The sequence below is a fragment of the Pygoscelis adeliae genome, unplaced genomic scaffold, assembly GCF_000699105.1.
Source record: "Pygoscelis adeliae isolate BGI_AS28 unplaced genomic scaffold, ASM69910v1 Scaffold183, whole genome shotgun sequence".
NCBI lineage: Eukaryota > Metazoa > Chordata > Aves > Sphenisciformes > Spheniscidae > Pygoscelis > Pygoscelis adeliae.
The window spans coordinates 2,103,250-2,117,234 of record NW_008824536.1 but is presented as its reverse complement, the minus strand read 5'-3'; the positions used below and the strand labels follow the sequence as shown (position 1 = coordinate 2,117,234).

Below are 13,985 nucleotides of genomic sequence, written 5' to 3'. Positions count from 1 at the left end.
CCCCGGGCGAGGGCTGGGGGGAGCGGGCAGCGGGGAAGCGGAATTCGCCGGGAAACGCGAGAGAAACAGTTGTGGGAGGAATCGGGTTACAAAGGGAGTTCTGCTAACGTCATTATGCTGAAATAGTCCAGACCGCGGCTGCCAGCTCCTGCCCGGGCCGGGCGGCGGGGGCTGGGAGGCGTGCGGCGCGTTCAGTACCGCTTCTGCGAACACTCCGCGGGTATTTCACCGGTATTTTTATAACGGGGGATCTTTGTAGCACCAGTGTAGTGAGGAGTGCCCTGGCGCCCGAGAGCGAGCCCGAGGACAAGCTGCGTAGCCGCAAGGAGGTCTCTGCCCCTGGAGCTGGACATGCACCCCCCCAGCCACCCGTAGTGCTAGGAAATCGTTTGACTGAGAATTACTTATAAATAATAGTAATAAAACGCGTCGCAAGTTTGTTTGTTCTGAAGGCGTCAGAGCTTTCAGAAGACTTAAAGGAAGCCCAAGGTTGCACTCCATTGAAATACAGATGGGGAGAGCCTCTTTTTCTGTGAAGTGGGAGTTGAGGGCAAGAAAAGCAAAATAAATTTTCTAAACTCGATGTTTAAGATACTAAAGATCCCATTTGGTACCTTGAAGCAGTCACTGATAAGTTGTGTTTATAGGAAAAGGAGCTCTTGGCCTTCATACGGGTTACAGTGACTTTCAGCAAGTCTTTTTGGTTTGGGGATTTTTTTTGTTTACCCGTTTGGATTTTTCTAGTACATCAGAGATAAATTCATGTTGTGGTCAGTTTTGTAACGCTTTAGCTCTTAAGATTTTGGTATAAATCTTGTTAATCTAAATTGTATGCTATGAATTTGTAAGCCTGTTTCAAAGGACTGGAACGTGAACTTGAATTCAGTTTTTATTTCTAATCTATTTTCTGCCTTTATCAGAACTGATTTGCTAATCTGCCGCTTTTAGATTAGCTCTAGATTTGAAAGTTGCCAGGGCTCTGGCAGCTGCTCTGTTCGTACATAGCCTTAAGAAATCTTTGCCTTTTTTAAGTAGTAGGTTTTGGAACAAACCTGGCCCTGAAATGATTAATAGTCTATAGCTTGAATAAAAGCACCCTCATGTGTTAGGAGTAAGCATGACCAGAAGAATAAAACAAAACACACAACCTGCGGGTTTTTTCGTTTTGGAAGTTCACTGTGGAGAACGAGTTTCACATTCCCGTTGCGAAGAGTTTTGTCTCGTAGGCTGAAAGACCCGGGCTCCGCTCCTTACTCCAGTGAATTCACAACACTTGCAGGAGCTGAGATGACTGTATCCGTAGTAGAACTTCCCACAAACAAAGCCTGCTGCACACAAAGGAAGATAAAATACACTTTAAACAGCAACAGATATTCCGTGGTATACAAGAGGAGATTTTCTGCGGAACAAATAGCAGCCCGGAATGACCTGCTATTAGTTGCGGGTTGCCGGGGGTGTTTCCCCCCTTCCCTTTCGTGTTCCTCTGCGTTAGCTTAGAGGAACGAGTGTATATTAAACAAAGGATAAACTTGCATAAGGGTATTTATCTCTCTCTGGGTAAAACCCATACTAAGACATGAAAGGTAAAAGCTGCATTAATTACTCAAGAGGGATTCAAAGCTCAGCAGTTTACTAGGATTGAAGGATTTATTGAAAAACAGTGGTTCTCATGTGTAACTCCAGGCAATAAACCTATTTAATTAAAGGCTTAATCTTCTAGTTGACATGTTTGCTACTGTTCCAATAAAAAGCTTCATCTGTAGCCAATTTTTGTAACTATACAAATAATAGTAGAATCCCTCATCTTTGTTCAGTTTTTTAACTGTTTAATTGTATTATGCTGGTTATATTATAAATATTTAAAGGACTTTTGTGTCTTTAGGAATCAAAAGCTTTAAGTGGTCCGCGTTCCAAATTATTTAAATACAGGCAGCGTGTCTTTACCTCTTCCTTTTTCAAACAAAAGAATATTCTTTTTTTATAGAGGTTTGCACTGATAACAGTATTCTGTATTGAGCAGCAGGTTTTTAACAAATTTGCCTCTTCAAGCTAGGTATGCGCACTCATAGCTATCTTATATAAGTAGCATTAATTCAAGTTTATGCAAAATTAGAATTTGTTAAAGACTCTTCGTCTCCATGCTTGCTGCTTAGAAATGTAATCGTGATGTATTATGAAGGAGCAGATTAGAAAATACTGAGAGAGGTGGTAAGAATAGTTAGATGCCTGGATTGCTTGCGTACGATTCTGTAATGGGACTAAACTAAATGTATTTAGCTGAGAAAGGAGGAAAATGGGAGAGAATTATTAAAGGGAATAAAATAATATTTTGATATTAGATCCAGTTCTTAATCCTGTTTCAGCCAACAAGAAGTGAGGAGATGTTATTTCTATGTTTTATAAATATATGTGTGTCTGTATCTGTATACATGAGTGTAGGGTGGCGTACACACCTTTCACATGTCGTGAAGACCATTATTCCCCATGATTTTCTTTTAAGGATCAAAATGTTGTGAGTACTAGAGTTGATAGTTGTATAGTTTAAAGCAATCGAAGGTTAATCAAATCTTACAACCTTGAGGTGTAAATCAAGGAGAAAATTCTGTAGTGTTCTGTGGGAAAATATTGAAAAAAAATTTTGCTGGTTGCTACGTTATTCCAAACAGGTGTTGGTCACTGCTTGAAACACAGCTTAATCCAGTATGGTGTAATCAAGTGGTTTAGTGTAACAGCGTCTTTCAACTAAATCTTTCCTTCACTGAGCTAGAACTTTAACTCAGGTCTCTAATCCAGCAAATACTTTAAGTCTTTTAAACTTCTATTTTTGGACTGTTTCTTTGAATCACATCTTTAATAGAAATGTTTGCTTTGCTTTGCTTTAGGTTGGGACTCATCGGGAAGAAAGTGTCAGCCTCAACAGCAACCATTCGGTTCTTCCCAGTACAGTCTCTGCTCAGAGCACGGAACTAAATCATAAAACACAAGAAAGCTACAGAGGTAACTTTCCAGCAATATTAAGTGCTGAACAGGGTCTGCAGTAATCCAGAGCCAACGAGGCTGTAGATCTTGGGGATAGGGACGTAGATAATGTTGAGAAATAAAAATTAACTATAAATCCTATACACCACCACTGTTAGGGATTCCTGCGACAATTTTGAGGGCATCCCTGTGTCAGACTCGTTCCAGTGTAGTTTCAGCAGAAGACTCTGCGTTACAGCCGCATTCTTCCGGCTTAAGGAGCCATAATGCCATTTGCAGTATTGCGGCCGTTTCCGAATCAGCCAGGAGGGTTGCAGAGTGAGCTGAGGCCAGATTTCGGTCTAGCCAATAAAAGGAAGTCGTTCCACACAAGTGTTTACAGTTCCCTCAATTTTTCCCTAAAGAAGTAAGCTATAGAAAACAGAAGTCAGCTTATTCGTTAGCGTGCTTGCACCATTTAGGGATGTGTGTGTTGCACATTTGGCCTAAGCCCAAGCCTCGATGTCAGTGGAGCCTCTGCCCTTAGATTTGCAGCCCAGACATGAGGTGCAAATCTCCTTAGTTCGCTAAATGTCCTTTTGTCTCGCAACAGTGTCTTTCTTAGACGAAGCGGTTACTGATCAAGCTGCTCTATGAATTATATCCCTTTACAACCCATGACACATGTCCAAGTTCAGCAGCGTACCAGGATTTGTCTTGTTTCTGTTGCCAGAGCGTAGTTCCTCCTGTTGTCTTCCCAGACTTCTGCTCGGTTCTGGCCTCCCATCGACAATGTCTGCTTGAGATTCTCTTAAATGTTTCACTCCTGTGATGCTCATGCTTGATCTCTGGTTGCTTGCAGCGTTGTCAGGTGGCTTACAGAGCCAGTCTGTGGCTATAGGTCCAACAGAAATCAAGTCTGAACATAAGGAGAAGGATGAAAATATACACGAACCCCCCTCATCGGATGACATGAAATCAGATGATGAGTCCTCCCAGAAGGATATCAAGGTCTCATCTAGAGGCAGAACAAGGTGGGTTGCTGACATGACCTAGAGAATTTGTGCTTCGTTAATGCTCTGTAGCATGTTGTCCTTAAGTTTGATAAATTTATTTCAAGGCTTTTGCATTACCTCGGTGCAGATATTAATAGGCAGCTGAAATAGATCAATAGTTTACAGTATTTGTATCTATTTAAATACAAGATAGAGGATTTTCTGGGAAAATCACCTGAAAAGTGTGCATTCCCTTATGTTAGTGCCTTGCTTAATATCTGCCTGTACAGATAAGTAGTAAAAGATTGAGGGCCCTGCCCGGCATAGGGGACGGGAGAATGTTAGAAATTTGTGATACTTTGTACCTGGGCCAGGGCTGCGCTTCTAAATGTGAGCCAGTAGTGACGGAGAGCGGCAGCCCGATAACCCAGAGGCTGGAGTGAATATGACAGGTAAGTATCCTTTTTAAACACTTTTTCTCCTCCCAAGCCACGGACAAAAAACCTGGAGTTGACACTGGGTAAAATGCTTCTGCATCTGCCTAGGCCTGACATGAGCGTTGAAATTTGAAATAACAGTAAACAATCAGAATTTTGCAACCACAGGCAGCGGAGTCTATACCACCACCTGTGACTAACGGCGTTTTAGTGTATTAGTTTTAGTAGAGCAGAGGTTTATGCACAGTTGTAGACTTAGTTGGACAGTCCTATATTAAAAAAAGAAGGCTATGCAACTTAATATAATCATTTGAAGTGATACAAGAATTCTAAATAGAACTGCTTAGCTCTACACTGCGTATTAGAAGAAAAAATAGTTCTAAAAATGGCCAGGAAGGTCTTTAACAAAACTAAAACTTCTAAATAAGCACAGTAAATTGAAAATTACTTGAATGCCTTTTTATATAAGCTGATATATTGGAAACTAGCAAAAACTGTTTGTTGGAAGTGATTCATTCCTCACCTGACAAGATGGCTGAGTTATCTCTTAACTATTTGAATGTTCACCAGTAATTGAGTGAAGTGGTAGTTTGGGTACATCTTTTGCTTCAAGGGGCAGCACGTTGCCACTACTCTTCCTAGAGGTGTTTATAGAATCCTAGAATGGTTTGGGTTGGAAGGGACCTTAAAGATCATCTAGTTCCAACACCGCTGCTGTGGGCAGGGACACCTTCCACTAGACCAGGTTGCTCAAAGCCCCGTCCAACCTGGCTTTGAACACTTCCAGGGATGAGGCATCCACAGCTCCTCTGGCAACCTGTTCCAGTGTCTCGCCACCCTCACAGTGAAGAGTTTCTTCCTCATATCTAATCTAAATCTCCCCTCTTTCAGTTTAAAGCCATTACCCCTCGTCCTATCACTACGTGTCCTTGTAAAAAGTCCCTCTCCAGCTTTCTTGTAGGCTCCCTTCGGGTACTGGAAGGCTGCTATAAGGTCTCCCCTGAACCTTCTCTTCTCCGGGCTGAACAACCCCAACTCTCTCAGCCTGTCTTCATAGGAGAGGTGTTCCATCCCCCTGATCATCTTCATGGCCCTCCTCTGGACCCGCTCCAACAGGTCTATGTCCTTCTTATGCTGAGGGCTCCAGAGCTGGACGCAGGACTCCAGGTGGGGTCTCACCAGGGCAGAGCAGAGGGGCAGAATCACCTCCCTCGACCTGCTGGCCACGCTGCTTTTGATGCAGCCCAGGATACGGCTGGCCTTCTGGGCTGCCAGCGCACGTCGCCGGGTCGTGTTGAGCTTCTCATCAACCAACATCCCCAAGTCCTCCTCCTCAGGGCTGCTCTCAATCCATTCTCTGCCCAGCCTGTATTTGTGCTTGGGATTGCCCTGACCCAGGTTCAGGACCTTGCACGTGGCCTTGTTGAACTTCATGAGGTTCGCACGGGCCCACCTCTCAAGCCTGTCGGGGTCCCTCTGGATGACGTCTCTTTACTGTCTGTAGACAATATTCTGTGGATATTCTTCAGGCAGAAACCATTTAACATTTATTTTCAGGAAAAGGCAGGAACAGCAAGAATCACCTTGAATACTTAAGCATTGATATCTAACACTTTCTTATCTAAATATACTTCAATATGAAGTAGATTAAGTGGGAGGAAGTTTAATTTCATCAACTGAAAATTTTGAACCAGCAGCAGGGTCACTTGTTTGAAATACCCGTGATATTTCAATATACCTTTTTTTTTTTTTTTTACTTTCTTGCAGCAGTACTAATGAAGATGAGGATTTAAACCCAGAGCAGAAAATAGAACGAGAAAAGGAGAGGAGAATGGCAAATAACGCTAGAGAACGTTTGCGTGTACGAGATATTAATGAGGCATTTAAAGAACTTGGCCGTATGTGTCAGCTTCATCTGAAGAGTGAAAAACCACAGACGAAACTGCTTATTCTTCACCAGGCTGTGGCAGTCATCCTCAGTCTAGAGCAGCAAGTGAGAGGTCAGTAGCCCGTCATCGTGCTGTGGCAGTTTGCGTGGTAGCTTTGTTCGTGGAACAGTGTCGGTCTCTTGAAATCTGCATCACTAGATGCATAAGTTACTAAAAGTATGTTTGCTGTTCTGTAACGTTGTTGAAGTTCTTTAGGAAAAGCAAATAATTACTTTTTTTTTTTTAAAGGGGGGGAGGGAGGTATTAGGTTTCTACTTTGAACTTTCTGGTTTTTTTTCCTGTGCAATTAGCCATCTCTTCACCTATGTTTTCAAGGAAAACTGATTAAAATATTGACACATCTTGCTTTAAATTGTAACAAGCAATTACTTAGTAGTACAGAAGCTTTAGCAAAAATAAGAGATCTAGTTTAAGAGGAACCCCGCATAATCAAAACACTAAAATGCAGTGACTTTAACTGCGTTTACTCAGGGTTTTGCATTAAACATATACTGGGGAGGAGGAAAGAAACCTACTTCTACTTTAATTGAATCAGGGCTGGTTTTGCATGTATTTTCTTTCCCCGATTCCTTTAAATTTTTCCAGGAAAGAAATAATAGGCCTATTGGCAGGAGCGGCAGGAAGAATTCTTTGTGCAGTTCACTCTCTTAAGGAAAGATAGTTCTAGGAATTATGTTTAGTTCTTCAGCTGTTCCGTTCTCGTGTGTTGGTGAAACTACAGTTGACTGTTAGTCTCCCTTTAAACTTGTGTCAAAGACACGTTGAAGTTCTGAGGCGCCTTCCTTTAACTTTTGGTCAGCCCTGAACTGGTCAGGCAGTTGGACGAGGTGATCGTTGTAGGTCCCTTCCAACTGAACTAGTCTATTCTACGTAGGTGACACTTAAAGAGGTGAGCGTCCTCATGTTTCGCTGTTCTGAACTACTAGCGAATAACCATCTTCCTTGGTGTCTCACTGATGGAAGTGCATCAAGTGACTGGAAAAGTCTTTCAGACGTGGATGATATCAGTGGTCATATTTGCTTGATGCGCTACATCCTTGAATCGCTGATGTCACTGAATGATGTCAATGTTTTATTTTTGCGTACCTTGTTTTTTACTTCCATTTCCTAATTTGTTGCTTGCATCTTGCACGGGAGATCAAAGCAATTGTTAAAAGTTTATTGAAAGTGACAAAGTGAATAACTTGGCACAAGCTTACGTACCCTGTAGTAAGGATGAGATGCTATGTTCTCAGGCAGAGTTTCACTGACCCGGTTTTCAATGAAGCAGCACTGTCTCCAGTCAGAGTTCTTCCAAGGCATATAGAGCAACTAGTTACTGCAGATGAGACACCAGCTAGTGCCGTGGTAAAGCCCTACTTCAGCATCTCTGAGACTTTGATCTTGGGAATTGTTTTGGTCTGCAAATGTTTGCCATAGTCTGAAGATAAGCTTGAATTTTACGAAGAGGTCAGAATAACATTAATCAAGCATGGGTTTTAATGTTTAAAAACCATCAAGTTCATCTCCCTGCTCTCACAGATTCTGTAATCCACAGAAAGCTCTGTGTGACAATTAATTAATAAAATCACTTCTGCCTTGGTCAGAGGTTGCTTCCGACCCTTATGTCTCTGGTAGAAATCTTTTTCGAAATGTACTTCCAGTTAAATTGGAGCTGTTCTACAGGCAGTGTAAATGGAGAGCTTTTCCTTCCGCACGTTTACATCTCACCACCTACTCTCTGTGCATTTGAGGAAGCCTGTCACAAGCACGCCGTGCCTCTCGTGAGGGAGGCTGTGTTCCCCATTTTATCTCGCCCGTCTTCCTTTGCACCTGTTCTGAAAGCGAGTGACCGGAGCTTTGTGCGGCGCCCAGAGGAGCTCTCACCAGTGCATTATATAATTGCGTAAACCATTTCCTCTCTCTGCTGGTAATGAAGCTTCTCATTTTGTGATTGGTGCTATTCAAAATGAAACATTTCAGATTTTAAGCTCTAACTGTAGGCTAGCATTTTTATCTCCATTTCCTAAATCACTGTAAATTAACTTCCTTTCAAAGTTCTCACGTAATTAAATCTTCTTTAAAACTTCAAGGCAAGCCACATTTAAACAAAGAAAACTGTGATTAAGGAAACTTAGCAGGTTTTTTTTCCAGTAGACTCTTTGGGGAGTGCTCATGCTTAGGAAATGCAGTAGGAGGCTGTTGATAATGACTTGGGTGAAAGCAGAATTAGCAAGTCCCTCCGAAATTGCTTCTGTCAGATTAGCTAGGTTCTACCCCTTGTAAAATGCACAGGGGTCAGCAAACCGCAATTACTAGCGGGGCGCCTGTGTAGTGCCGGAGAAGGGCTTGTGCTGTCCATTCGGTTTTGGCAGTCTCCCTGCAGTTAAAATCGTATCTGCAACCTTAAACCGCAAAACAGAATTCAGTGACAGCTAGAAAAATACCTCAAAGTGTTGATTAAATTCAACGTGTGCTGGTAGAATATATTACATACCTTTTGTGTGTCTTTCTGGCCATTGCGACTTACATCTTTTCTATTTTGATTCATGAAGAGCCATTTTGAAGAACAGAAACAGTTGCCTTTTAGAAACTATCGTTATTTGAAAACTAGATCCAAATAGACATCTATTGAAGCTAATTGGGGAAGTGGAAACATACGGATGGAAATATCTTGAGAGCTAGTCCACAGCTGGCTATTACAAAGTACTGACTTTAATGTGAGAGGAAATACGGATTAAAAAAAAAGAATCCTTCCGCTCTGCGTGACTGTCATCGTATTCTTTCGATGTGAGTGAGGTGGGCACAAGATGATTTCACAGACTCGAGGGTATGAAGAGAACTATCGACTTAGGACATTCTACCTCCCCTGTTCTAACAGCAGGCTAATACTTAATGTTCCTGCTTCTTTCTTCACCTTACTAAAATAGTGTGATGTCAGCAGGGTTGGTATGACTTCAACATACCAACAAAACACAGAAATCTCTATTTTATTACGTTGTCAATTACACACCGTTCTCATTTTGCACTTCAGCAACTTCTGGTGACGGAGAGGTACTTTTTCAAAGTTTTCTGAAGGTGTATCCAGGCAGCTAGTAAAGCTTGTTTGGTTTTTTTTTAAATACCCCTTTAGGAGATGCCAGGTAGGATTTTCAGTAGCGCTTGTCTGCAGCTTTAGACACCTGCATTTTAACACGGGGACATGAGCGGTTCGAAGAGGGAAGCGGCACAGCTGTTTTTACTACAGTGGTTAATGTATCGATATTCCCCTTGTATCAGCGTATAGGATGTAAAGAATCATTTTTCCGTTACAGAACGAAACCTAAACCCTAAAGCAGCCTGCCTTAAGAGAAGGGAAGAAGAAAAAGTTTCTGCCGTATCGGCAGAGCCGCCAACACCACACCCAGGAAGCCACCCTGGCCTGAGTGAAACTACCAACCCTATGGGTCATATGTGAACACCAGCCAGGTACGTCTCTTGTCTAGAGGGGAGTGGCTCTTGTTGCTTTTTATTGCCTAAAGTTTGGGAGATCTAGATACGTTTATTCTTAGTGTCTGAGCTGCCACTAGCACCAAACTTCTTTATGCTGCTGAGTGCTTTTGTATCTCTGAGCACAAGCAAAAGCATGCAGATTTGTTTAGTTTTGTAATCAAACAAACGCCCAAGAAATTGTCATTAAAGTCTCTTCGTTTCCATGCGTGGTTGCCAATGGCTACATCTCTTGGCTCAGGTGGCCTTCTTGGCATGACATCAGAGGAATAGTTACCAGCTTGCCAGATAAGCTGAGCGTAATAGAGATGAATTATACCTCTTTAAATGGTCTAAATACCACATTCGTTCATTGAAAAATCCATGTATTGTTTCCCAGTACTGATACAAACAGTTAGAGAGACTTCGCCTGTCAGAGACGTGCCATCTGGCTTAAGGCCACTCATTCTAACTCGTATCATTTGCCCGACAGGGATTGCTAACTATCCTAATTCCCAACCTGTGCCAGTGAAGATAGTTAAGATTTAAAAAGTAACGTTTTCAGCTTTGCAAGGTAAATTGGTGTTTCCAAAAGCCCCATTGTAGTCCAGTGCGCAAGAGTTCATTTAAAACGTGCTGATGGGAGGCCTTACAGGAGTATTGGTCTTCTGGTTTTAGTACGTGTTGTTGGTTGGTCGGGTTTTTCAAATAATTGGGAAAAACTTGATTTTGAGAAGAAAAAATTCTGGGTATTCCATGTCTTTTCAAAAAGAGTAAGAGGTCAGGTTCAATGCCCTTATTTTAATCCGTAACTTTACTGAATTTTATGTTTTGGGAGGCGGTTTGTTGTTGTGTCTATAGACAGGTTTGCTTCTATTTCAGCTTAAGGTAAAGGCATGCATCTTGCCAGAACGTGTCCCATGGAAGCTGCTTATTCCCTGCTGTTCCTTAGAAAGCAGCAACGTGGCGTTTAAACCAAGCCTTATTCGTGTCAGTACTTTTTCCCCATCCCTTATAGGCAGCTTCTTTCTCCCTAAACGGAATGGGTTTTCTTTTTAGGAAAACAAGGTGCTTTGAATTTCTTTGTGTTTTATTTCATACCAGAGCAATAGGCTACTTCTAAATCGTCAGATAATTCTTGATTCACAGCAGAATTGATAGTCTCTTCTGCCATATTAATGCAATGAACCACTTTCAAAAGTGTCCTGTATCTTTGCTTTTTTAATAGCAGTAACTTTGTAAGATGCCTGAAGTGTGACGTTGACACGAAGAGGCTGTACAGGCTCGTTAGGTATATGGCACTGCGTACCTTCAGCAGTGGCAATTAAACGAGGTACCATCTCCTGCTTATTTTAGAGAACAAAGTCAAACACAAGTCAAAGGTCTGAGATTTGCAGATTATTCTTCCTCCCAGAGAGCCCGAATAGAAGGTTCCCGAGAGCAAACTGTTCAATCTATCATATTCAATATGGAGATCTCTGGGAAGAAGGATTTCAGGGCCTCTCAGCGGGATTTTCTTTTGCGCTTAACCGACTGAAAATGCCACAAGAAACAGTTTAAATAATTTTCTGGTGTTGATATTACGCATCTTCCCGATTCTTTTCCTAATACCCCTTTCTTCTCCCAACTTTCTTTCTAGAATTCCAGAATTATTGGTAGGATACACAGACGGTGACCTTTCTTCACAAGGACACAGACAACTAACATTATATGAAGACACAAACCTGACAGGAGAAAACACTTGAAGCAAGAAACCCAAATGCAATCTTATGATCAAAGCTACTGGTCAACACCTGCATCAGGATTGAAGATACAAGATCTTCAGACAGAATTTCAGCCCGTGAAATACTCTGAACATATCATTCTGTTGCAAGCAGTGTGTCGCTTCTGCACAATCAGAGACTGTTGTGATCTCTCCACTCATTGTGGAAGTTGCCTTGTGCCTAAACTGAATTGACAAACGCATTGTAACTACAAATTTTATTTATTGTTATGGAACTGTAAAGGTCTACATATAAAGGGAAAAGTTAACATGTTAAAAGCTGATACAATTTCAGCTGGATGCCAGCATTTACTAAAGCTGTTCACATTCAGAGAACAAAGCAGTGACAACCGTCGACCCGTAGCATTCCCAGCATACCTATTAGTGTCTTAAAAAAGGAAGGGAAAAGTCTTTTGTCGTCCTTTCCTCTCCTTTTGCCATACGACTAGTGTTTTCCATGCAATAGGAAACTATTCCTTGGTATAGCTTTTTTATGTTATTTTTGGTCTCTGGTAATCTGAACAGTTATGGTCATAGTTACCCTTCCATACTGAGCTCCGTGCTTCAAGCCAGTAAGAGCCCTCGTGAAGGCTGCAGGCAGGAGCAATGCTGTGACCATAACATTTCTTGGATTTAAAAAGTGATTTTTATTTTCCCTCAGACTTCCCTCAAACATTTTTTTTTCTAATTATAAACAAAACCTTTTTAGGCTTCTAGGCTTCATAGTAAAGCTTGTAACGTGAAGTGTAAATTGGGTGGGGAGAATCTACTTTGTTAGAGTTGCTTTGTTTTCCGAGCAGTAAGTACTACATATAGTACATGTAAAGTGTTAGCTGTACGTAAGCACAAAATGCATTAAAATACAAAGGAGATTTTTTTCAGGCTGTAACTTTGGTGAATAGTAAAATCCTAAATTCACCGTGGCAGGTAGTGTGATGATATAACCACCAGCGAGGTGGGCTTACTTACCTAATGGAATATAAGAGCAATGGTCACCAGTTTTTCCTTACTGTATACATTAATTATCTTGTCATTTTCGTATGGCTTGTCAGTGGAGAAAAAAAAATAGCGTGAGTCAAATGCAAATGAATGACCCCCTCCCAAGCCATACTAGCATTAAACCTTTAAATGTTTCTCCACCGGAACAGTGTCCGTAAGTATTCCTTTGTCACAGATGTGTTGAAATGGTTAAAATCCCTTTGAACTTCCATGGAAACTGTCTTCCACTGCAATGACCATGGGAGGAAATTTCCTAAGCCAAGGTTGTCTGAGCTGTTGTTGATAGAGCGCATCTTTCATCACTGGCAATTGGTTCACACACAAAACAGGAACAAACCCGTCATTTTCATGAAGTCATTTAATTTGAAAGAACAAAAGATGGATTGTTAAAATAAACTAATGAATTTAAGCTCATGTTTTGGATGGTTCCTAACAAAAGAGTTTGTGGAATTAGTGGACTCATTTCTCTTACTTTAATTTGCATATATCATCAAATAACACCTGATTATATCCGTGGCCTTGTTCTTCATTTCAGTGTTTATCAGCTAAACAAATTTGTTGCTTATGACGTGTGAAAGTGATCACGTGCCACTGCCTGGCCTTTTTCCTTCTAAGCTTGTTGTCTTTTTGGCTATATTAGACTTTGCAGTATGCCCAGAAGCTTTCCTTCATAAAATAGAAAGAAAAAAACATTTGGCTTATTTTTCACTGTAGCTAGTCTTTTATACAATAATCTTGTAAGAAAATTTCTTGAATTCTAAATATTACTCTTTCTAGATTTTTGAAATCGAAAAAGTTTTCAGTAAAAAGTTTCTTACTTTATTTTACTATATTAGGTAGTAAAAATGTAGGGTTATTTACCATAACCTGTTCATTAATATCAGAAATTTACAATAGCATTGTAAGACCATAGTAGGGTTCTAGCATACCGTGTAGTACCTATGGAGTATTGTAAGAGCTAATTGTCCGAGATGAATTGCTTCTCATCTTGTTCTCCAGTTTCCATTGTTGGTTTATTGCAGATTTGTACCCTGTGTCAAATTTCAAGGTATTGCTGATAAACCTTTCCAACCAGCAGCAAGAAGTTCAAAAAAATTTCTGTCAATGTAACAGAAAACACTATGTATATAACATTTATGTAGCAATAAATGTGCCATCTTTTTTTAACATGGTAAATCAGTGAGTTTTTTAAATTTCTCTCTCCTCATAGGTAATGTGTTTCTTGAAAAACACCGGTAAAACCAGCTCCCACCTTTATCTGAATAAAACCTCTAGCATACGTTCTCAAGGTACACGGCGTAACTTGCAGGCACACGAAGTGTTGTGGCTGCTCCCTGTGAAGTCAATACAGACATTCCCAGCGAGCTGAAGCGGCGCAGTACCTAACCTGCCTTTGCTGCTGCACAGAAAGGGGGTTGCGCAGGCAAATGCCAAACTG

At 41.2% G+C, this 13,985-nt stretch overlaps 1 protein-coding gene across 2 annotated transcripts in view; it reads left to right on the top strand.

The window, feature by feature from the left end:
• The window catches only part of TCF12 (transcription factor 12), a 182,359-nt gene extending 168,636 nt beyond the window's left edge, over nucleotides 1–13,723 (top strand). For both annotated transcript variants that reach the window (XM_009321587.1, XM_009321588.1), the window contains 5 exons: nucleotides 2,883–2,997; nucleotides 3,821–3,992; nucleotides 6,158–6,390; nucleotides 9,633–9,786; nucleotides 11,426–13,723. In XM_009321587.1, the coding sequence (XP_009319862.1) occupies nucleotides 2,883–2,997; nucleotides 3,821–3,992; nucleotides 6,158–6,390; nucleotides 9,633–9,775 (663 nt within the window). In that variant the 3' untranslated portion in view covers nucleotides 9,776–9,786; nucleotides 11,426–13,723. The remainder of the gene's footprint in view (nucleotides 1–2,882; nucleotides 2,998–3,820; nucleotides 3,993–6,157; nucleotides 6,391–9,632; nucleotides 9,787–11,425) is intronic.
• The last annotated feature ends 262 nt before the right edge of the window (nucleotides 13,724–13,985 follow it).